The 24,693-nt window shown below is 41.8% G+C and overlaps 1 protein-coding gene across 1 annotated transcript in view; it reads left to right on the top strand.

Moving 5' to 3' along the window:
• The window catches only part of CRB1 (crumbs cell polarity complex component 1), a 197,450-nt gene extending 177,504 nt beyond the window's left edge, over positions 1-19,946 (top strand). Inside the window, exon 12 of the mRNA XM_077775117.1 lies at positions 19,440-19,946. Within this exon, the coding sequence (XP_077631243.1) occupies positions 19,440-19,655 (216 nt within the window). The 3' untranslated portion in view covers positions 19,656-19,946. The remainder of the gene's footprint in view (positions 1-19,439) is intronic.
• Positions 19,947-24,693: the final 4,747 nt, after the last annotated feature.

The raw sequence follows: 24,693 nt of genomic DNA, 5'->3' as shown, positions 1-24,693 counted from the left end.
AACTGTAAGAATGAGACTGTCTTCCCAAAGTAACCATTCCGCCCACACATTTGTTTCCATGGGGAGGACATAGGGAGACAGGGCCAGAGCAGGGAATCAGGGGAATAGAATATATAATCCCTACTATAATCATTTCAAGGAAACTACAATCTAGTTTCAGAGGGAAAAAATAAGACATACTGAAAACAGTTAATCCCTAATGTTCCTGAGTAAAAAGCACAGTATGAATTCACATAATTTTGGTCACTATGAGCTGTTACAAGAGGGGAAGTTTTCATGGAGCATGTGGGAATTAAGAGAGGCCATGAAATATGAGAAAGATTATTTGGAGGACAGAAAATGGGAGAACATTCAAGAGAGACAAAGGTCATGAGTAAAGATGTGATAGTGGGGAAAAGCTTGGATGACATGAAGTACAGAGAGTGGAGAGGCCTGCCCAGAACAGGCAGACAAGGCTGGGAAGTAATGGGATACAAAATTGGATGAATTAATGGTAGGGATAGATTGTAGATTAAATTGCCCGAGTGTCTATTAAAAAGGAAGGAAGAAAAAGAAGAGTCTTCCCCTAATTCCGTGAGTCAGGCCTGCGCCATGTTATCCTCTGAGCTCTTTCCTATCGGTTGGGATTACACGCGAGTCGGCACTCGCTTTCTCACCAGAAGGGATCTTAGACCAAAAAAAGCAGCTTTCTTTAATGATGGTTTTATTTAGTTAATGAAAGCCCCCCAATGATACTCTTAGACTTATTCTTTCCTGTTGGATATGAACTATTGCTTGTTCCAGAAATTCTTTTTCTTTATAATGCTGTACAGACAGGAAGTTTTCATTGAGCAGAGTTGGGGGCCAGTAGTGGAGGTTGTATTTTTTTTTTTCAATATTTTTATTTATTTCTAGGATAGAGAGAGACAGCGTGAACAGGGGAGGGTCAGAGAGATAGGGACATACAGACTCCGAAACAGGCTCTAGGCTCTGAGCTGGCAGTAAGCACAGAGCCCGACGCGGGGCCCGAACCCACGAACCGCGAGATCATGACCCAAGCGAAAGTCGGACGCTTAACCGACTAAGCCACCCAGGCGCCCCAAGAGGTTGTATTTTTTTAAACTAGTTTATAAAAAGCAGATATTCTTTAGTCCAATTTTTTTTTGTTTCTTCTAATTAAAAGTGTTCTGTAGGCATAGTTTTGTTCTTAAATTTTGCTTTAAATCACCTTTTTTCCCCCCAACTTCATTGGTCTTTCTAAAGTTCTTATTCATTAATTGAGGATTTTCAGGCCTGTGATGTTTTGGTCTGAGGAGGTTCAAGTATAATCAGATTAAGTCTCCCTTCACTAAAATTGGAGCAGATTCTCTAATCCAGCAACACTGAAAAAGAGCCTCTGGGGTAATACATTGATGTTGCTATTTTTTAATTGTCTTAAAGTAGATAAAATCAAGAAACATATATACTCACCTAAAACAATGCCTCACTGAGCAGATCCACAGAAGACGTTCACTATACCTAGCAGTAGGTGGTTTGAGCATTTTTGTGACTAGGGCAATCCATTTTCAGAGCTAAGGAAGCCAGAAGATTCTGAAAATCATTCGCTGCCCACGGGGAGTCAACAGCCGAGTGCACAGGAAACCCCACTGCTCAGGCTTCAGATGACCAGGGTTCTGTGCCAGCAGTTGTGTCTTCTCTGAGTGACTTATTCTAAGGACCAAAAGTACCCAGCACGAAATACTTCATTTAATCCTAACCACTAGTAGTCTTGTAATTTCCCATTCACAGATGCAGAAACTAAGGCCTAAACAAATTAATGAATCATTAACGAAAGAGGACTCATGCAGTTCATCTAAATCCAAATCCTTCTCTTTCTCTCTATTATACACACTTCTTTCCTTTCCTAATCTACAAAGTGCAACACTTGGAGCCCATTTTCTTAATCTTTTCTTTTTTTCTCAATGTTTTATTTATTTTTGAGAGAGAGAGAGAAAGAGAGAAAGACAGAGAGACAGAGCATGAGCAGGGGAGGGCACAGAGAGAGGGAGACACAAAATCTGAAACAGGCTACTTGGAGCCTATTTTCAAGTAGATTGCCCTACCCGAAAATTTTACAAAGGTTAACACTTCTTAATCATAAAATGAGTGTTTAAAATAGGGACAATTACAAATGATTTACAAAAACAACTTTTTCATGAAACCGGCTATACCCAGGCAACACTGTAGAATCTTTTGAAGAATATTTCTGGGGAGCAAATGAGGAATGTAAATGGGAAAGAGATTGTAAGTCTGCTCTATACCCCCAGTGGGATCCGGTATCTATTTATCTTTACCATGAAGTCCTGTGGATGCTAAAGATATTAACAGCTGGCAGTATGTAAATTATACTAATTTGCTGCTTCTAGAGGTGAAAGGTTGTGTGTATTTGGGCTGATATAACTCCATTGCCACTTAATTACCATTAAAAATGCTCTTGAATTACAGAAACCAACAGAAGCACTTCGATTTAAATATTTATTTGCAAACTTTAAGTGAAAGCAGTGATCTTCACATTCACCTGGTGGGGTGAGCAGAAGAGGTACAGGTTCTGTGGAACTGTGTATAATTTGTCTTCTGCCTTGAGACAGAAATGGTGGTGTATTTCACAGAACCCCTGACAGGCTGGGCACTACAAGACATTGCTTCTTTGAGGGGGGAAATGTGCATCTTTCTAAAGCATTCTGTGATGTGAAGAGCCTGGCTGCGCTAAGAGAACCATGAAGGTGCATACACATAAGGGCAAGATATGTAAGTGGCTACCTGTTAGGATAAAATACTCTGTGAGAGAAGAGTAGCCTGTGTCTTGTGTATTGACCAGAGCGGGACATGCCAAGGACAACAGTCTTGGTTCAATTCTCTTTTAGGGATGGGTTCACTGACTTATTCATTCCCGTGAACACAGAATCACAAGCTGCTGCTACAGTTTCGTTCAAAGTGTGGTCCAGATTGGGCTTAGAGCATAGACCTAGATAGAGCTTTCCTCTCTGCCTGGCAAATATTCTGATTCTCACCTGGATAGATCATGAGCTGCTCATCGTTTTTGTTGAGGGGTCTCTTTTTGCATTTGTGTCACAGTTGTTTAGTTTTTGCCATTTAATTGATCAATTTGGGTCAAAAAAATGTGAGCACCTATGGTATGTCATGACCCCTGAAGTTGACAGAGGAGGGAAAGATGGTATATTCAGTTTGCATCTAGCTTTCCAAATATAGAACAGTATGGATCTTGAAATCATATGTTAGATTTTATAACATTTTATACATATACAATGCTGTCTTCCTTGATTTTCTAGTGGTAGTGTAGGATAACCTTTTTGCATCAGACTTTTTATTTGGGTGGTAACATTGCCATTACAGTGAGATAGCTTAAGTGCATTTCAGGGACTCCTGTATCACCATCCTCATCAACTGACATTTAATATAAATATATATAGTGTATCACCATCTTCATCAACTGACATTTAATATAAATATATATAGTGAAATATGTGGGCATGTGTTCTCACAAATAATGTTGAGGACATTCTCATATCTACCAAAAATATTAGCTTCTATGTAATAGTTTGAAACTTAGTGTTTCAGAAGGAATATAAAAACAACTCTCCAGTTCTCCCGTGCTCATGGAAACCTTAAATCCTTAGGCAATGGGTGAAATGTGAAAGACTTCCTTAGCAGTTTGCTGCTAAATGTTCCGCAGTGTCTTAAAAACATTATGGACTCCTTCGTTCAGTCAGAGGCAAAGGTATCAGTGTGTTTTGGGAACCAAGTATAAATGTTGTGGTATCTGAAAGGATTAGCTACTTTTACTTGGAAATTAGCAAATGGATGTACAGTTTTTAATTATGCATAAATTTCAAACTTTCTATCAAAGTCAAATTGTGCTGATGTTAGTCAAACCTAATCTAGGCATTGATTCAAGAACCTGCTGATGGAGTCGAAAATACATGGAAACTTGTTAACAGGAAGTACAATTATCTACATCTCAGCAAATAATGCCATGTAATGTGCTGAGCTCAGGCAGCCCGGAGCCAATGAAGATCTCTTCCTTTTCCCAACAGTTAATATTTACAGTTGGAAGCAATACATGGCTGCAATCGAAGTGCTGCACCTAAAAAGGGAGTTGTTGGCTTGATACCTTGATTCCTGACCCTGTGAAGCACTAAAACAGCTACCTTCTTAATCATCGCCTGATAACATTGTGTTGGAACTGGAGGCTAGCACATGGCTGTTTTATACAAGCCTCAACCCTGGGAGATTTTCTGTATTGTTTCGTTAGTTTACTTCTTGATAGACATGCTGGGGTGTTAAAAGCATAGGACTGAGAGTTGTGAATTATGGGTCCTTTTCTTTGTTCTCCTGCTGATTTTTTGAGGGTCTTTGCAGGCACTGTTTATAGATACAGCTTACTTCCCAGACACCTACTGTGTGCGAGGCACCTTCCTAGAGCTCACAAAGTCCTCCACCCATCAGCCTACTTTATTGAAGCTTCTTCTCACATGCAAAATCCTAAAAGAAAAAAAAAATTAAACAGACTTTGAAAAGCAGGGATGCATGGCTGGTTATATATGCATTGTACATAGTAAGAGACCTGAAAGATAAAATAATCATTATTATTCTACTCTCTGTGTGTAAGTATGTCAACTAAAGGTATCACAGTGGAAATTGAGGGTAGATTGGAGGTTGCATCCATACAGCACTCGACCAAGGATGCAACTGTGCGTCACTGAACAAGGTCTGAGAGTTTGGATGCCAGGTCTGCTGCTTGCTAGCTGTGTCACTTTGGACAAATTGCTCGAATCATCTTTTAAGTAGGGGCAATCATCTCTGCATCGTTAGATTGCTGTGAAGATTTAAGATGATATGCATGTAAAATGCCAGAGACGTATTAAATCCTCTGATTTTAATTACTTTTCCTTTTCCCTTCTATATGCCACCTTCTTGATCCCAAATATTTTACAGGTAATCCCATTGTGGAAAATGAAGTAGGTATCGAGAAGACTGATTGCTCGGGTGGAATGGACAAATAAGCAAAGACCTGGTTGTTATCTACGCGGTAGAATTATGTATTTATTCTAGGTTCCTGGGACTAAGAAAAGAACCCTAAAAAATACTAGCAAACAAATGTCAGTAAAAGAGACAATGAAGCCACTTGATAGGGGACCAACTTCTGTGACCCACTTAAGAGTAAAGACGCCTTCTAATGTGGAGGTGGTTTGTCTTCGGGTCTCCCACGTGAGGAGGAGTGCTTGCTGAGTGGCGCTATGTTGCGACTCCTCTCTTCCCCAACTTGTAGCTGCTCCGCCTCATCCTAGTGTTGTTAAATCACAGCAGATGGCTTCCTTTTACACCCGACGCTGTCAGTGGAATGTAAATGCGTCTCCTTACAACACCGAAAATACCGAGGCTGTGTGTTTAATCTGTGCTGTGCAAGCAAAATGACCCAGAAAAGAACATGAGCACTGAGCACGTTTGGAGAATTGGCATCCATCCTTGTAAACAGAATTGAGGAGGGTTTTTCAAGCCTAGTGACTAATCACGGTTTTCTTCCTGAGGCTCTTAACACAGTCATATCCCTAAGGACAACTAATCTAAATGGTGATTGAATAGAAAGGTTATGGACCCAAGGGAGAGATTTTTTTCTTTTTTGTAAAGGGGGCGAGGAGTGCTATTCTGGGGTATGGGAAAGAGAAGAAAGAGATGTACTGCATCACAAGGTTGAAGACGCTTCATTTATAGTTTGAATTCTCAGTTCTAAGTCTCTTTGGGAGTTTAGAAAACAAAACTTCCCTTTGATTCAGATTATTTGAGTTAATACGAGGAATATTCTTTTAGCAACTACTTCAAAACTGAGGGAAAAAAAAGTATATAAGTCCAGTATCCATACGACACAGAATATGAGGAAAATGCAGTGATCAACGAGAATGTCCTGGAAAAATAAAAATCCTTACAGTTTGAGAATATTAACAGCAAATTATAAAAGTAAAATATAATCAAATGCTTTAACTGGGTTATGGTCATGTCATTTCTTCTTAAAAAGATCTACAAATTGGATAGGAAACAAAATCTGATATTCTCTTTTACTCAAATACTAAAATAATTACTAAAAATCAGTCAGTGGCAACAGGAGAAGAGGAATCTTCATGTGATTTGTCCTTTGAGACTTTTGTAGGAAAGGATCAAATACTAGGCCCTTCTAAGTCCTGTGTTTTCTCGGCAAGGATCTCCTAAACTATTATTTCAAAAGATAATGCAGACATTTTTAATATGATTAATGTATATACTTAGAGATCCAAAGATATAAAGCAACCATCTCAGCTACATTGTCTGATCTAATTTTATAATAAGTTGTTAAATTCTGTGCTAAATTTACACCTAGAGATAGGGTAATTTTAGTTTGGCAATATTTTTAAACTAATAGGAAAATAGCGCTTGCCTTTATTTCTGTCCCTCCCCCAAAGATTGCTTTATATTCCTCAGTACTAATGTACACATATCCCTTTCCCCAGTTGTGTTCTTGGGCATTTAGGCGAACTGTTAACTAAGTCAAACATAAGGTTTTCCTGTGTGTGTGTCCACTTGTGTGTGTGTTTTAATCTTGTCGATTTAAAAACCTGTAGACTTTTACCAAATGGCTTATTCGGAACTTGAAAGCCTGACTCCTGAAAGAATTCTTTATTTCTAAAACTAAATATCTATTTTAACAGACATCTTCACACTGTGAAGTTTCCTATATTTGCTGGTTGTAAGATACCTTGGTGTTTTAAGTTGCTACAAGCTCATAAATTTTAGTAATGTTCACTTGGGATCTGACCAATCGGTTTTGCAGGACCCGTCTCTATTTAGACATACCAAGTCTCAAACTATTTTGGACAGGGAAGGGCGTGCAGTGAAAGGATGCCCATTAAAGCATGTTCTGTGTCTTTCATCTTCCACAAGGCAGACTTTGAAACTGAAAGTCCAATAATTTGATGTAAACGGACAATGACAATCGAAATAGCTACTTCTGAGATTATTTAAGAGAAGGTGCAGGGTGTAGACATTCATCAATGAAACACTGGAAGAAAGTGTTTTTATTTCTATGTTTGCTTTTTAAAATAAGAATAGAGTAAATGGCACAATAGATTATATAAACAAGGACCTCAATGACAAGCTGTCCAAGTTAAAGTAATATATTTTCCATGGGTGACTTCATGCCACACTTTATCACCTACGCGAGGGGAAGCCAATTTTAGTTTGGTCAATAAAATACAACCTCCAGAGTTGGGCCTGGGGCACAGCTGACGGTGTGGCGGAGCCTGGTGATTTGGCATCCACTTGTGCCGGGACACAGCGGGAGCTGGCTTGGCTGCCCATCTGGGGGACGTCGGACATTTCGGTTCTATTTGACTAATAAACACTTGTGCGGGTGTGTCAGGAAGGACGGTGCAGTCAGGCCTTCGTGCTCAGCTAATTCAGTGCAGGTCCGAGGTGCAAGCAGAACTAGGTATTCCAAAGCTGGATTTACTGCACCCTCACAACTGTTGAAAATTAAACTACATGTGCTGCCAGTTAGGGGTGACTGGGGCATCTCATTATAGGAGGTGATATTTTTTTTTCTGAGGCTGGAATCTTTGCTGAATTACTGAGGGACTTACTTGAATGTAGAGTTGGACCAAATAATTTTCTGATAAGTTGGCCATAAATCCTCAGTAAAATAAGCTTGGTGTTCTCAGCATATCTGTTGGCTTTTTGATCATTTTTATGGCTTTCCTTTTGCTGGTCAAATTATCCTTATATGCTCCTAAAGCTCCTCTGACATGGATTAAGTCAACACAAACCAATAGACCTTCATTACTTTGGCAACTGGTTTTGATTTGGGGGCTATAAATACAATGACACGGACTCGATTACCTTTCCCAAAAGGCGACGTGAAAAGCCAGAAGGATGTCAGGGATTCAGCACTCTTTTTCCTTTTTTCCTGCATAATGTGAATGTGAATGAGTTAATAGCAGCTTTCTGACCAGCTGAAGTTGGAAAGAAGAAAGAAATCTGATAGGAAAAAGAGCCAAAGTACAGCTTTTAGGTCAAAACTGAGGGTGCAGAGGGATCATGGGGAGGTCCGGGAACCCCACCGTGTGCCCAACACTGTGCAAGACCCTGGCAAGCAGGGCTCGAGCCAGCTATATGAGGAAAGTAACATTTGATATAATCCATGAATATCTTAGTGTCTGGTAGGGGAGATAAGAGCTTCACCGGGAATAAGATTTACTGGGCAATAAACGTATAGAGAAGAGAGAAATCAACAAGATCTGGAACAGGAAAGGAAGGGATAGTGGAAGGATCAGGATCTGCAACTGTGGGGTTTGGAGGAATTGTTTGCATTGTAAAAATGACTTTAAAATATTCTTGTTCCAAGAGGGTTTTTTTGAGGAGGTGAGAGATTGAAACCTAAAGCAAATCAGAAAAAAATAGGAGAATGAGCACACGTATACCCTTCACACAGCTTCACCAGTTTTTTTTTTTTTAACATTTTGCTATCTTTGTTTACCTCTCTGTATATACACTTATTTTTTGCCATCTATTTAGAAAGTATATATATTTAAAATACATGTATTTTAAATCCAGGACACAATCAATTGCGTTTAGTTGCTAGTTATCATGTCCTTTTAGTATCTTTTAACCTCAAAAGTCCATCTGCCTTTTAACTCATTCGCTAAATATTCCCTTGCTTTTGAAATGATGTATAGGGGTGCCTGGGTGGCTCAGTCGGTTAAGTGACCGACCTTGGCTCAGGTCATGATCTCGTGGTTTGCAGGTTCGAGCCCCACGTCAGACTCTGTGCTGACAGTTCAGAGCCTGGAGCCTGCTTCCGATTCTGTGTCTCCCTCTCCCTCTCTGCCCCTCCCCCACTCATGCTCTGTCTCTGTCTCTCAAAACATGAATAAACATTAAAAAAAATTGAAATGACGTATAAAATCAATTGGCATATTAATCAATCACCTTCTAAAAACTATACATGATGGCAGTGATGGGGTATAAAGAAACTGAAATACGTTTCTGCTTTATAAACCCCAGGTTAGCAAAGATCTCTTGGCATAAAAATAAAAAGAGAACTAAGCATTTGAAGCTGACAAGTTTTTAAAAAATACTTATTTATTTTTGTGAGAGCACAAGTGGAGGAGACAGAGAATCTGAAGCGGGCTCTGCACCGACAGGCTGACAGCAGCAAGCCTGATGGGCTCAAACTCACCAAGGCGAGATTATGCCTTGAGCCGAAGTTGGTTGCTCAGCCAACTGAGCTCCGAGGCTGGTCCATTTTTAATAACGGGTACAAGTCATATGTGCTAGGGAAGAGCCAGCAGAGAATATACATGAAACTGCTGATGAGGTTCTGGTCCCTCACTCCACTGAGGGAGAGGAAATAAAGCTTCGTGGAATGGGGTGTAGGTGGGTTCCACGCCCAGGTTGGGTAAAGACTTTGTTGACAAATGAGCTGCCACTTCTCATTCTGTTTTCTCCCCACGTGTGGCTCTGCATAAGTACTCAGCCCTCCCTAAAACTCCCCAGGCAAGCAGGAAATGTCCCAGCCCCCCAGCCATGCCTCTTGCTCCTGGCGTTTCCTTCTGACCATGGCATTTCCTTCTGCCTTAAACACTTTCTTTACCTTATTCTTCCAGTGACTTCCTTTGAGAAACTTGAAGCGCATCATAGAGTCTACCTTCCTTCCCCCCTTTTCTTTTCCTTATACTCACCTGTGACATAACACCTGTGCCATGGAACTGTGGTTGTGTATATAGCTACCCCAATCTCCAGGTACTACCACTAAATGGTGAGTTTTTTAAAGACAATGACTATGCCTTTGAATCCTGTAAGTCCGGGACCTAAGATGCCGCCTGAAACTTTGAAGGCATTCAGTAAAAATTAATTGAGTGAGTGAATGAATGCATGAACAAATAAGTGAATGAATTTCACTACCAATTAATTTTCTGGGCTTTTATATAGAACTCTTTGTATGACTGAAAAGACTTTAATATTGCGTTAAACAGAGCAATAAGCATTACAAGTGTGGGAGTCAATAACAATTGATCAGCCCCTTTGTGCAAAGCACTGTACTTTGTACTATTGAAAAGTTGCAGAGAAAATAGATTCTCCTTCCTTCCAGTCCTGAGGGGAGGGGTGGAATGTGGCCTAACTCACAATGAGCAATAGGAGCACATTCAAGTGCACCTGCATGCTGTGTGGGCCCAGGGACAGCTCTCCTCAAATGTATGGTGAGCCCTGGGCATTGCTACCTCAGAGACTCTGGGAGTAGAGACACATGGGCTTCCCTGAGGAGGCTTTGCGGATGGCAGAGAAAGTTCCAGTGGTGTTCTAAAAAGAGAAGTAGGGGGCACCTGGGTGGCTTAGTTGGTTAAGCATTGGGCTCTTGATTTTGGCTCAGATCACAATCTCACCGTTTGGTTCGTGAGATTGAGTCCAGCATTGGGCTTCTCGCTGACAGCCTGGAGCCTCCTTGGAATTCTCCCTCTTTCTCTGCTCCTCCCCCACTCATGCACAGGCTCTCTCTCTCACTCTCGCTTTCTCAAAATAAATAAGTAAACTTTGAAAATAAATGAATAAAATAAAAAGAGGAGACGTGGGATTGAATAGATGGCCCATTTCAACATGGAGACGTGGCATTGGCACGAGAGATGATTCCTACTTGGGGAGGGGTAAAGAGCATCGCCGTCCAGAGCGCAGGGCACTAGTTAGTCTGTAACTGATGGTGTCCTTCACAAGGAAACAGAAGACATTAATAAAAGACTTTGACTTAAAATTTAGCGACTTAAGTTTGATATTGGCTAGGTTTAATACAGTAAACTTCCATGGGCTTCCTTCCAAGCCAGCTAAGCAAGGTGATTGACTGAGTTATCATTTATTGTTTATAGGGCTGAATAGATGGTGTAGATTCTAGGTCATAGGGACACAATGGCTAGAGGACAGTTTAATTGCACAGGTAAAAGAAAAGTGGGGTATTAACCAGGCTGTGGCTGGGGATGCAGAAAAAAGAAACAGCACTAAGGGGCTCGGTTCTGAGCAGGTCTGGGTGTGGAGTGACACAGCAGTCAAGTGCATCAGGACTGACAAACTGTAAGTGTTAGCAGCTTGTGATGCTGTGTGATTTACACACCGGGTCCTTAGTTAACAGCCACAGCTTTCTGGAATGAAGAAAGAAACAGAAGAAAAACGGAAGGGAACTATGACTGTCCACCCAGTTATACTGAGACCAAAACAGGCCAGGATAAAGTCCAGTGATTCACGTAACAGAGACAAAAGAGAACTTTCCACGTGTAGAAAAGGATAACAGGCTGCTGCTTGGATTTTTCTTTTAAATCATCCGTAACAGCCCCCACTTGTGCCTCCAGATGATAATTTCATCCTGACTCTAAGAGACAGGGAGAAGGTAGAAACAGATTATCGGTGGCTAATTTCACAAAAAGGAATGCTATCCAGTATCTGCCTGCTTGCCCACCGGCCTCCCGGGTTCTCTCGCCCCTTATCTGTCCCACCAGTTGCTGGTGGGTACACCCCGGAGCTGGTACTTACCGTTTAGCGGGAGTGTGAGAGCAGGCTCCTTCAGCTCCTCTGCCAGAGCCATGCTGAGGTTCGCATTTGGTAAGAACTCCAGGAGGGAGAAGTTCTGTGCGGATGAAGTCTCTAGCTCACTGCATGGCGCTGGACAAGCTCTTTAGCTATGATGACCAATGGCGGTCATTGGAGTGTCTCCACAGGACACACTCTACTCCAGGTACTAGGGAGACAGATGGGAGCAAAGAAGTCAAGCATGTGCACCTCGATGGACCTTGCATTCTCGTGCAGGAGAGACGCACGTGAACTGTATAGATGTCACAGGGCATCACTGCATGATGGAGAGAAATAAAGCCGATTGCAAATAGAGGGTGATGAGGAAGGCCTCTCTTAGAAAGGGATGAGAGGGGCGCCTGGGTGGCTCAGTTGGTTAAGCGTCTGACTTCGGCTCAGGTCATGATCTTGCGGTTCATGGGTTTGAGCCCCTCATCAGGCTCTGTGCTCAGAGCCTGGAGCCTGTTTCAGATTCTGTGTCTCCCTCTCTCTCTGACCCTCCCCTGCTCATGCTGTCTCTCTCTCTCTCTCAGAAATAAATAAAACATTAAAAAAATGAAAAAAAAAAAGAAAGTGATGGGAAATGATCAACCCGTCCCCGAGCTGGGTTGTTAAGAGAATTAAAATGGTTTCTGTGTGCACAACATCTGGTAAACCCCTGACCCAGGGCCAGCAGAAATGGTAGCTCTTATCTTTAAACAATAAATTTACAAAACACAGAATAAAATCTTGAATTTAGGCTGTTGGGATTTAGTTCTTATGTGAGATGGAGAGAGAGAAAAGCTTTATTCTTAAAGTCTGTGTTCCTAGGAAAACAATTCTATTACTTATACCACCCGTTTATGGAGAGAAAAATACGAAAGCCGTGTCTCCAAACTTCTAGGTGCCTCTCTGCTCCTGCCTAAAATCTGACATCTCAAGCAAGAAAGAGTTTTGAGACATCAGAGCAAGAATTAGAGACCCGGTGCCTCTAGCAGCAGGGACAGAGTTTCACCCAGCAGTGTATTTCTTGCTGGCATTGCGTTTGTAGAGTGCTTGATTGATAATTATTTGTTGAATTCAGGAATAAATGTGTCCTTTTGTGATCAATGTCAGAGTGCATTTCATGGCTCAGAGAAATTGTGCTCTTTCTCTAAAGGCTCACAGGAGGACCCGTGCCATCTTTGGGCTGAGCATAAAAAAGGCAGATGGTTTCGACTTGAGCTAGAACATCAAACATGTAGCCTTATGCTGGATCCAGTTCCCATTTCTCGTTGGTCTCCCACGCATCCACACCAAATCCACTGTTGCCACAGTAGCTACTCCAGACTTTTCAACGGCCCGGAAATGGAAATCACTTGGGAGGTCCCCAGGACAGCACGTTCCAGTGCTGTGGCTGGCCCAACTATCCCCTCCCAGCCTGGGTTTGCCGTCCCCGGACCGTCGTGATACCTCCAATCACTATGATCCAAAGGGAGTGTGATTACTTGCTGAGAATGAATGAGAAAGACCTTATACAGGACTCCTTTCTCTACTGAGTGACTTCAAACACCAGGTGCCATGTTACACAGTCCTTGGAGGGAGCCGGGGCTCACCATTGTCCTGTCCCCAGCAATCCCAGGGAGAACATGAGTGTTTCTGGGGGCAGCAGAGCAGAGCAGAGACAGGGCAGTGCCAAGGGGGAAATCCTGCCCAGCTTGCAGTGTAGACACCCTGCCCCTCCTCTGTGCCCTGCTGCCTGCCTGCTTGCTGCTCTGAGGGAAAGGTCGGTCACTCTGGGATGTCCACCCCTTCTTCAGCCACTAAGCCTTTTATTCAGGGAGAGGAGTACCTGGCGGAATCACCCTCTCATTGTGCCCGGACACTTTCCAAGTCCTCTCTTGGCTTTTCCAGGACCCTGTTTCTCCCCTTCTAACTGTAAGTGGACAGTGTGTTTACGGTTGAAAATTGGCTGCTGTAGCAAGTTTAAGTTTAAAAACAGAGTTCTGGCATATATTCAATATTACTATGGAAATGAGTGTTTCTAGCAATTCACTGATAAGCTATAAAGTTCAAGGACTCAAGTCTGTGTGGGAGGTTTCTCACATCCACCAAATTGGAGACCTACTTGTTGCAATAATATTTAATAGGAACTGCTCTCCTCAGTCTTACATATGGAACGTTTCTCTCTCTCTCTTTCCCTCTCTCTCGTATGTGTGTGAATTTGTGGAATGGGAGTTAAAGACGTCCTCATTTTGCTTTGGATATATATATATATATATATATATATATATATAGGAAATAACTATTTTAACTGGGTTTAAAAAACATCTTTAAAGTAACTTTTCCATTAATTACAAATTCTCATAATAGTACATAATGGTCTTACTTGGCTACTCCTGTAAGACAAAACACACACCACAAACTAGTTTCAAAAACTCACATATTGAAGCTGGAATGTAACCCATGACCCAATGGGCACATTCAGACATTTTAACTTCCCATCTTAAATTGTCTCCGTGTATGTTTACATAACATGTATAATCGTGTTCTAGGAAGGACTTGAGGCAGTTCGCACCACCCTAGTGTTTTCCAGGAGCCAGTTTTAAGCCTCAGACATCACCACTGTTTAACCACAAACCTACTTTCGCTGATCTTTACAAAATCCAGGCCTGAGAGAAAGAAGTTCGAGCAGGTGGTAACTGTCACATCAGCCCTTGACTGTCCTCGCTTGAAGTCAAAGCTTTAATGTTTTCGCTTGGAAATGGGAGGTCAAGTTTCCCCGGGAAATTCTAGAATGCTTCATCTTTTTCCCAGGCTCCTTCCAATGTGTGTACTGTTCTCACATTCTTCCAAATGCTGTCACCGGCCCTAAATATTATGACAGGCAGACCCTGATGCTGAGGACAGAAATGGTCTCATTTCTTATTCTTTCCAGGCAGGCCAGCTCATTTTGTGTTTTCAAAATTAGGTGAACTGTTCAGGAAACAATTAGTGAGGGGCGGTAGATCCCGATGGGCCAGACCGCACAGCCTTCTGCCGGCTCTGCATCAGCTCCTCGAGGGTGGTAATGCGCCCTCCCTCGGCATCCCCGAGCTCGGCCTGGGTGCTGACACTTCACAACAGTTCATGGACGGTAGGAGTCCTGAAACCGGAACAGGACCAGGGAAAGTGGCCAGGGAAGGGTCCCTCTGGGTAATAATAAATAAGCAAGAGTCACCACAAAGAATGAGTTCTCCTTCCGTATCCACACCTCGAGAGCAGATCTCTGTGTGCCTGAATGCTACAGGACAGAGCAATTTGAGACCTGGTAATTCCTGTCCCCACTCTACAGGTGGGGACACTCAGCACAGATGTATGCCACACCAGTGGCAACACTGCCATTAAGCCCATTTCTGTTTGTTAACAAGTTCCTGCTGTTTCTGGGCTTCCTTCAGAAGAAACACAGTATAAAATTCCTTTTCAAGGATTTAAGGAAAAAACAAAAACAAAAATGTATGGTTCCAGCATATTCCAACATACTGTCAAGTGGGAAGAATCAAAATAAGGTTTGACAGTTTCACCTTAGAATTCCGGAGTGTCACCTTGCCTTGGGTCATATGTAGGCTACAACCAGTCAGTGTTTCAGACTGAATCCTCTTTGGAGGAAGAAAAAGAAAAGAAAGGACACCTATTTATTTTATTCTGCAAATACAGAATTCAAAGTAATTCCAGCTTAAATCAATCACATATAAAATATACATTTAAAAAGGATATTAACATGATAACCGAATACAGTCTGCATCATGTCATTTACAAAATAACCTTCCATGAAATGTGTAATTCATTTGGGGTAGGTCTTTTCAGAGACAGGTTTTTCACAGGTGCAGTGTGAGAGCATAGCCCATCGGGGCAGGTCTGGCCTGACATCCGTGCTGCTTTTCAGGACAGTCGGCACCTGGAGGCCCCCGTCAGCTCCTGTGTCAGTCACAGCAGCCTCAGTTATTAAAAGATCCATCGCAGTGTGGTATATTTTAAGCACAGTTGAAGAATAGCAGAGGGAAAAAAAGGGGCTTTCAACCATGGGAATTCAAAAGCAAAGGGCCCTCAAGAGGCGATTTCAAAACCCTACTTATTCAGCTTTATTCCAAAGCTTAATGACATGCTCTATTTGATATAGTTAGGCGAACTGTTTCATCAAAACCTTTATCTGGAGCTTGGAATTGCAATATTAGGTTTGTAGGTTGTCTCCCTTTGCCATACTGCAAGGTACTGCAGGAGTGCTGGTTTATCTTTGATGAGTACATAGAACTGGGGAGGTTGATAAACGACATCGGAATGGCCACTCTTATTTTTATGTGTTGAGAACTTACCATAGGCCATGCTTTCTGTCTCTTGCATTCAGTTTGTTACCTTATTCCCACCCTTTGACAATATAGTAATCTCCAGTTTTATAGGTGGTGCAGGTGAGTCTCTGAGAGGCGAAGTGACTGGCGAGTGTTCACAACACTGCCCCTCAAGCGCAGGACATTGTCTCTCTAAGCTGGAGCTTTAACCATGCGTCCCACGGCAGGGGATGACAGACATATATATGCCTGCATCTCAAGCCTTGAGTGTGTGCTTCCATTCTTACCACATTTCTGAGAGCAGTAAAGCGACTGTAGATAAGGGTCTTTGAGGGGCACCTGGGTGGCTCAGTCAGTTAAGCATCTGACTTCAGCTCAGGTCATGATCTCACAATTCGTGGGTTCAAGCCCCACATCAGGTTCTGTGCTGACAGCTCAGAGCCTGGAGCCTGCTTCAAGTTCTGTGTCTCCATCTCTCTCTCTCTACTGTGCACCCATTCATGCGCTCTCTCTCTTTTCCTCTCTCTCTCTCTCAAAAATGAATAAATATTTTTTAAAAAAGGTCTTAGAGGGGCGCCTGGGTGGCTTAGTCGGTTAAGCGTCCGACTTTCGCTTAGGTCATGATCTCGTGGTTCATGGGTTCGAGCCCCGTGTCAGGCTCTGTGCTGACTGCCAGCTCAGAGCCTGGAGCCTGTTTCAGAGTCTGTGTCTCCCTCTCTCTCTGACCCTCCTCTGCTCACGCTGTCTCTCTCTCTCCTAGATATAAATTAAAAAAAATTTAAAAATTAAAAAAAAAAATAGTCTTAGATTCCTCACAGGTCACAAGTATGTGAGATGGATCAACCCTCTGGTTTGGCCAGAACTGTGGTTCTCACAAGGACTCAGGCTATGCCCCATGATTCCCTCCCGCTCTTTCCCTGCAAGGTAGCCAAGACAGGATCTCCATTGCTTTCACATGCCCATTGTAATCAGACTTGGGCTGAATTGAAAAGTTCAAAAAAGAGAAGCAATTCAAAAGGCTTGTCTCTTCTCTGCTTGGATGTAGATACTACTCAGGTGTAGACACTCCCAACTCACTCATGCAGCAGAACAGTCATTTCTTCCTGAAGATGATACAGTTGACTAGACATATGAAGATTAAGCCAACATCTAGGAACAAGAGTGTACATTATCTCAATTCTCTAGATAACACCAAGGGTTTTCACTGATTGGATTCTGTCTTTCTCAGACTTTTGACCTTTCAAGGCCAAGCCTATGGCTCTAGTCATTTTTCCCAGCACATGACTATCTTTGCAGATAAAAGATATAAGGACTCACCAAAGGATGGCCACACAGTATGGCAGAACTCTCTCCCTGTAGTGGAGGTAAACTGTTTTGCTAAAAACTACAGACTTTTGTGGTTCTGAATTCTCTATAGACTTTGCTCCTAAGCTCCTGTAACTCAAGAGTTTTTTGTAGCAATGTGAAAAGCGGAAAGAGGAGAGGAATTAATTCTATCGAATAGCACCACATACCTGAATGTTTGTCAGGCACTGAAACTAGCTTTTCCCTAGCTGAAGAGTTGAAGGTCTCTCATCCATGTGGCCATCTAATGTGGAATCATCAGCCATCCTTATTATTCACTCCTCTGCTGCTCCCTAGCCTCGCACAGTCAAGGAGGGAGCCCCTCTACCTCGGAAATCTCCCTCAACTATTCTTCTCTTTCAATTCTCATTCTATTGGTAAATTTAGACCAAGGCCATTGCTTGTCATGACTCATAAGACACACTCCTATTTTCTCTATCTCCCTCTTCTCCCCCACTGTCCCCAGGTTATCACCCTGTAACCAGAATGGCATTAATAAAACACAGATTGGATCACATCATACTACTGCTTAAACTCCTTTGGTGCCCCCCGCCAACAAGAAACTTAAGTTTATTGTAAGATTAATCTACTTTGTAGTTCCATCGCTTACCAACTTTTATAATCTTTTCCCAATTCAAACACACAATCTTGGACAATATCGTTGCTCACTTTTGATTTCTTACTGTTGCCCTAAACTCTAAGGACTCTTATGTCCCTTTGCCTTTTTTATTTCAAATTGTTTTGTCCAAGTAGAATTTCCTGCTTTAAATATTTGAATGCCCTCTCACCCTTCAAAGAATAAGCACATGCTTCATTCCAATATTCCTCCAGCTACACCCCAATAGAGCTCATTTATGACACTCTCTTACTCTGTATTTATATCGTATTCTGAGCATTTGTGCATGCGTGTGTGCATGTGTGTGCATGTGCATGTGTGTGCACGTGTGTGTGCATGTGAATGTGTGTGTGTCCCCTGTCTTCTCCCATCACCAGAATCTGAGCTCCAGGTTCCAAACTTCAAACTATCATTGTATTTTTACTTCCTAGCTCAATAAAATGTTCATAGTAGATGGTCAATAAACATTGTTGAATGAACATATAAGTTAGTGAACCCCATTTGAGCAGGAATTACACTGAGTACACCCAAGGCAACACTGTGAAGAGATACAATATTATATTAATTGGAAGATAGTCAAAACCAAGACACAGTTAACAAAAAAAGGCTAAGGAGACCGAAGATATTTAAAATTCCCTAGAATATTCAAATAAACAAAGGCTGCATATATAACAGGAGCTTGGTTTGGTAATGGGGGGGATGGGTCACAGAGAAAGCTAAATAAAAAGCTAAGCTTGTGTAATCCTGCTTTTACTATGATAGAACAATTTCTTTGAAAATCAGTTAGAAATTCATTTAGTGACTGCTTCCTACCCTTCATATGGCTCTGCAAATAGATCACAGCCTCAGGTTACCCACTGCTAAAAAGTGCTTGGCAAACACAGTGGAATGAACATTAAACACACCATTGTGTACAAGTAACACCCCCGAGAGTCCCGGATCCAGCTCCTCCTGACAGGGCTCTATGTGCAGTTTTCAGTTTCTAAGTGTTTGGTTCCACATCGAGCTCGTGTGTTTTTACAACCATTCAGTTGTCACATCGAATCCAAATCAAAGTGACGCCTGGTAACTGCCTGCAAGACTAGCACATTGCAGTTCCTCCTCTGTCTCAGGGTCTTTCCCACGAGACCCAACTGATTTAATTTGCTTCTTTTCCCCAAAAAAGGCTGTAAAACAACTATTCCTTCAATCCAAAACCAGAGCTTCTGGCAAGGGAGCGAAGATACTGTGAATAATATGTTTGTAAAGCCACAGAACAACTTTAGAAGTATACGTGTGGGGGGGTCTTTTGCCCTTGATGTTGTACGAATGATCTCAGTCACAGAGATTAAGATGCAGGGTAAATCGAGGTGATATTTCATGCCACACTTCCTGACTCTAGACCTTAGGTGTTACATATATAGCCATTTTCACAGGACCTGGGAATAAGAAAATTTGATTTCCCTTTAGTGCCTTGGTCTTTTTACAGAACTGAGCGGCACCAGCATTCTGGTTGGTTTTCATTCCAGGGTGGTTCCATCGCCCTGAACACTTACATTTTCTCTCTATCATTCACATCACAATTATTTCAATCCTTCCAGTTGGCAGATAATCTGGTCTCGGACATTTTCACCGCTGTTGGCTCAGTGACTTCAGCCTTGTTGTTGGTCGTCTTTCTGGCAGTGGTCGCTTCTGTTATCGCCTCCAACAAAAGGGCAACTCAGGGAAGCTACAGCCCCAGCTGTCAGGAAAAGGAAGGCTCTCGAGTGGAAATGTGGAGCATGATGCCACCCCCTGCAGTGGAGAGGCTGATTTAGGGGCTGAGAAAGAGACCTGCACACCTGTGAACAGGATGACTGTACCGGAGCGTCTTTCCGGCATATCTGAACTTACCAACTTACAACGAGGGTTTCACTGACACCATGGGGAAGATTCCTTTGGCCACCTTAAAGACTTCCATGGTGGCTCAACTTGACATCATTGTTCGATTAGCCAGTCACAAAGCAATGTTTTCGTACCAGTAATTTCAGCCTCCTAATTAGCAAAAGTATCTTCCAGAGCAGTGTCTTCTGGGAAAACTCCAGTGCCTATCACTTAAACTTTTTACTCCTTGCATCCTGGGGACACCTTTCTTAGTTTGCTCATTAGCTGGAAACTGCATTTTTTTTTTTTTTACTCGAAAAATACAAAATACATTTCTCACTCTTCCTATCCTATGGTGAAAGGTTTTAGTTGTATGTATACTTATGATGAGATGTATACTTTTTTCCCTTTAATCATGGATTCAAGAAAGCCATGGAAATGACCTATGTTTAAAACGTGACCCAACGTCAACTAGTCAACTAATAAAAATGGAAATGTGGTTAATCTCCTTTCTGAGGGTTTTTTGTTTTGTGTGTGTGTTTTGTTTTGTGTTTTCTTTGCATTTTGCGATACTACACACATTACAAAGTAGCCTCAAGGTGCATTTGAAGAATCTTCTTAGGAATTAGATCTTTTAACTAGATCATGTCAAACATTACATTTGAAGTTATTGCTCTCGGTAAGGGGTTGCTGAAGGTCAACACGCTTCCCTAGACAGAAAACAAGATAAAAGGAAAACACAAATTCTCAAACCTGAAAGACCAAGCTTTTTCCTTCCAACTGTTCTTTGATAAGTCAGTCAGTGTCGAATAGTAACATTGTTTAAGGGGAAGAAAGAACCCCAAAGTGAGGTGTATACCACTTTAAGGGGTATGTGTGTAAGACTGTCTGTGGGGTATGGAGAGAAAATACTAAGCCTTTTATTTCTCTGTATATTTTTTCCCCAAAGATTTGGTTAGAATTTTATATATGCTTTGAAATTAAAACATTAAAGTAGCATACAGATAAAGGTTTATATGTAGTAAAATAGCATATACATAAAAGGTATAATAAATATATATTTGTTTCCATATATTTATTTATCTGGGGTATATGCTCACAAAATTTAATGACATGAATCTGAAATCTCTTCTAGAGCAATCCATCCTCCTCAGCTACTGAAGGACATCATTCCAGAAATTGCCCCTCTTTCTTCCACATCATGTTTCCACATGTCTTCCACATCTCTTTCTGAGAGAGACAGAGAGAGAGAGAGGGAGAGAGAGAGAATGTGCCTGCTCTTGAGCAGGGAAGGGGCAGAGGGAGAGGGAGAGAGAGAATCTTAGGTAGGCTTGATGTCAAGTCCAGAGCCTGATGTGGGGCTTGATGCAGGGCTCAATCGCATTACCGTGAGATCATGATCTATGAAAATCAAGAGTCAGACATTTAACTGACTGAGCCACCCAGGCACCCCTCTCTGTCTCTTTTGATCATTTCCCCTCATCTCCCTGACTTCTACTTTATCACAACTCAACAAATCATGTGTTTTTTGTTTTTTGTTTTTTTTTTTTTGCTATTTCCCTTGATGAGAACTTGTTATGAGAAGGCAAGAAGTTTTTTTTTTTTTAATTTCACTGCAAAATACTCTATCTAGAATAGGCCTACAACACCATAAAATACTTTCTGCATAAATGAACAAATAATGAATGAATGTTGTAGAAATGTGTACCTGGTACCAGCAAATCCCAGGGTACCCAGTATTTGTGTGGGCTGTCATGGGATGCTGTTCTGGCTACTAAACTCCCATAGCTTTGTAGCCTAATATCTCAATCTCTTGCTTTCACTCAATTCCTAATATTGCTTTAAGTGTTAGTTCAGGAAGATGGATGCGTCTGGGTGCCTGCATGTGGAGTATGCCATGAGACACTCTCTTTACTCCTGTATCCCATTCGAGTTACAACTTCTTGGTAGAGGTTTACATGGAAAGGATAAAAAGAGTTCTTGCTTAAAGGAAAAAAAACTAGGTAGTTGAGTTAAAAAACAAACTACAAACTAAAAAAAAAAAAAAACAACCTCAGAGTCGAAGTTGGTCCTATTGGGATTAACGCAGGTAAGAAGAAAAAGATGACTGTCAATGGTAATACTTTAAATTAAAAAGATGTCTAATTAATCTGGCTATTCATCCTCTTACAGTGCACAGTTTAGGCATTTGGGCAGAAAAACATGTTCAGATATATGCATGAATGAATGCATGCAGGCACGAATAAGTGAATTGTTCCATGTGGATGCTACAAACACTCAAGAGGGTAATTTACAGGCTGGCCCGGGGGGTCAAATCTCTACATCTCTGAACAAGCTTATGCACGAATGCTTCAACATTAGCCCCATGGAGTATTTATTCTGAACTATCTTTAACAAGATAAACCTCACCTTTAGTAGAAAAATTCAGCATCATGAGCGTTGGTGCAACTTTCACTTGATAACATACAGAGTTTTGCAATTTGTGTTAACTTGCTTTCAAAGATGGCCGAAACCATTTCTCTAGCACTGATGCTCATTTGCATTGCAACCTTGCCAGCTCTCCCATCAAGAGGTGGAGTCTGTTTGCCTTCTCCTAGAGTCAGGGCTGGCCTGGGATTGGATTGACCAAGAGAATGTCGCGGAAATGGTGCTGGGTTCAAGGACCTTGCAGCTTTTTTCTCCACCCTTGGATAGAATGAAAATATACCACATGGAGGGAGAGGCTCCGCTGTGCCAGCCTTCCCAGCGGAGCTCACTTCCAGCCACTGTACCTGCTGAATGCAACCACATAGCGGCCCACGTGAGACGAGCAAAAAACCAGAACAACGACAACTCGATCAATCCACAAAGAGAAATAATAAATCATTGTTTGAAGCCACGAAGGTTTAGGGCGGTTATACAGCAACCGGATCCAGAGACCCAATTGTTCACACCAAGGAGGCAAACTAAGGAATATGGCAATAGACACTATTTCTTTGATTCTAATTTCTTTGTTTCCAAAACTGTTGCCCTGGGAACGAGTAGACTACGTAGTGCTCATCTGCATAATAACAATAATTAGTACATTATTAATAAAATACAACAGATGTGTGCCTGATTTCTCTCAGAGTGAAAAATTAGGTGAGGATTCATTAAAACCAAACACAGCTCTGGGTGGCGCTGAGGGTCACGGTCTTTCCAGCCGCTACTTACAGGCTTGGGACAGGGATGGACCCAGTCATCCTACTTCCTGCCCTGGGTGAACACCGGCGTAGGGCAGCCAACGGAGAAAGCACATCTGCTGTGTGTTTACGAGGAGTGACGGGAAAGCTCCTTCAAGTGGCCTCTCACGTGGCTCCTGTAGTCACAGTGCGTGCAAAGAGAAGCCGGAAATGACTAATGACTGTAACTTAAATCAGCTGTCAAACCTGCCCCTATTTTATTTCCTAAAATAATCACCGCTTCACAGGGCCTCTCTGGCCCTGGGTACCCATGGTTATTATTATTATTACCAATTAGTATTAGTGGCAATAACTGAAGAGTAATTGTAGAGGTAGGACTAGAAGGCATCATTATAATGATAATTTTGATTATAATAATGATAATGAGGGATCCTATAGGGAGCTCTAGCTAAGGGCCCAGACTACATTTCCCTTGCTACACTACATGCGATGTGTCTCATTTAAAACCTTACAACAGCTCTTTGAAAGACAATCTTTTATCCTCATTTTAAGAGCCTCTAGACACCAAGAAATACAGGTTTAAGTTTCTGACCTGCCCCATCCAAGTGATGTGAATTGCCTGGAAAATGGGAATCATACCTCTGTGTCTCCTAGGCATATTATAATGCTTATTAGTGTCAAACACTCAGCTGTAAGCACAGAATGTGTAGCATTCATTATTATCATTCAGATAAGAAGTCAGGAGGGCGAGTGGCTCACACAGGTTAAGTTTCCTCCACCTTTTACTCTAGCTGCAAACAAACCACGTGGGTAACCACTCTTCTTCCCCTCCTTTACATCCACTCTGTGATGTATTTGTAAAATAAGCAGGTTTTGCGCAGAGAGACATTATTGCTTTTCACATCATTCCCATACGTCGGAATTGCCCTGTGATGGCTCTCCCACTCAAAGAAATCACTTCACCTGTGAGACTGACACGAACTGTACATACTACTTATATGTTCTCAATAAAATGTCAGAAAATAAATCAAAAGGTCTCAGGTCTCTCAGTCTCCCAAACAACTGACGATAAGAATAAAAAAAATTTTTTTTAAGTTTTGCTTTACCAGAGAAGATTTTTTTTTTACCCAAGCTTTGAAGGCTTACTCCTTAAACTTCTTTTGTTATGGAAATCACAATCATCTAGATCATCAAGAGCAAGAAAGATTGACCCCTGTATTTTGATGTAAATCATCTTTTTACTGATGATTAGCTAGCCAGCTTCACCTGGTTTTATGCTCTACTGGGTTGTGATTCAAACCATGAAACTTCCCTTAATTCTGGGGTGAATATGACCTTTCACATTTCAATCTGCTTCCAGCAAAGGTGCAACTTTACTATTGTGCATTGCATCGAATAGTGATGATAAAAATGCATGTTTCCAATTTAAGCCCATTCTTCTGTGATTTGGTACCCAGGCCTCATTTTACATGGTTCCAGAAACCTGGGAACGGCATCCATCAAATATATTTGGCAGTACTGGCCTAAAGACAGCTGCTTGAAGAACCAGTCCTAGAGTCTCCTGATATTTTGAGTGACAAGGTGACAACGTCCCCTTGATAACTGCTCCCAAATCCATTGTCCAGCTCCAAGTGGAGCACCTCTTGGAGGTGCTCATGGTTTACAGGTTGAGGCCTCAAAATTAGAGCTCATTCGGGGCTGAAATGAAGCAAACCCTGAATGGAAACAAGTGTTGTTAAAAGTCCGCGAAGTATAGGTGCTCAAGAACCCTGTTGTGACTCAACCCTTCATGTCCTGGGTTTAAATATGCCAATTCATAGGTCAATTCATT

The sequence above is a fragment of the Crocuta crocuta genome, unplaced genomic scaffold (assembly GCF_008692635.1).
Source record: "Crocuta crocuta isolate KB4526 unplaced genomic scaffold, BGI_CrCroc_1.0 scaffold207, whole genome shotgun sequence".
Taxonomy (NCBI): domain Eukaryota; kingdom Metazoa; phylum Chordata; class Mammalia; order Carnivora; family Hyaenidae; genus Crocuta; species Crocuta crocuta.
This window is presented reverse-complemented; position numbering and strand designations above follow the sequence as displayed.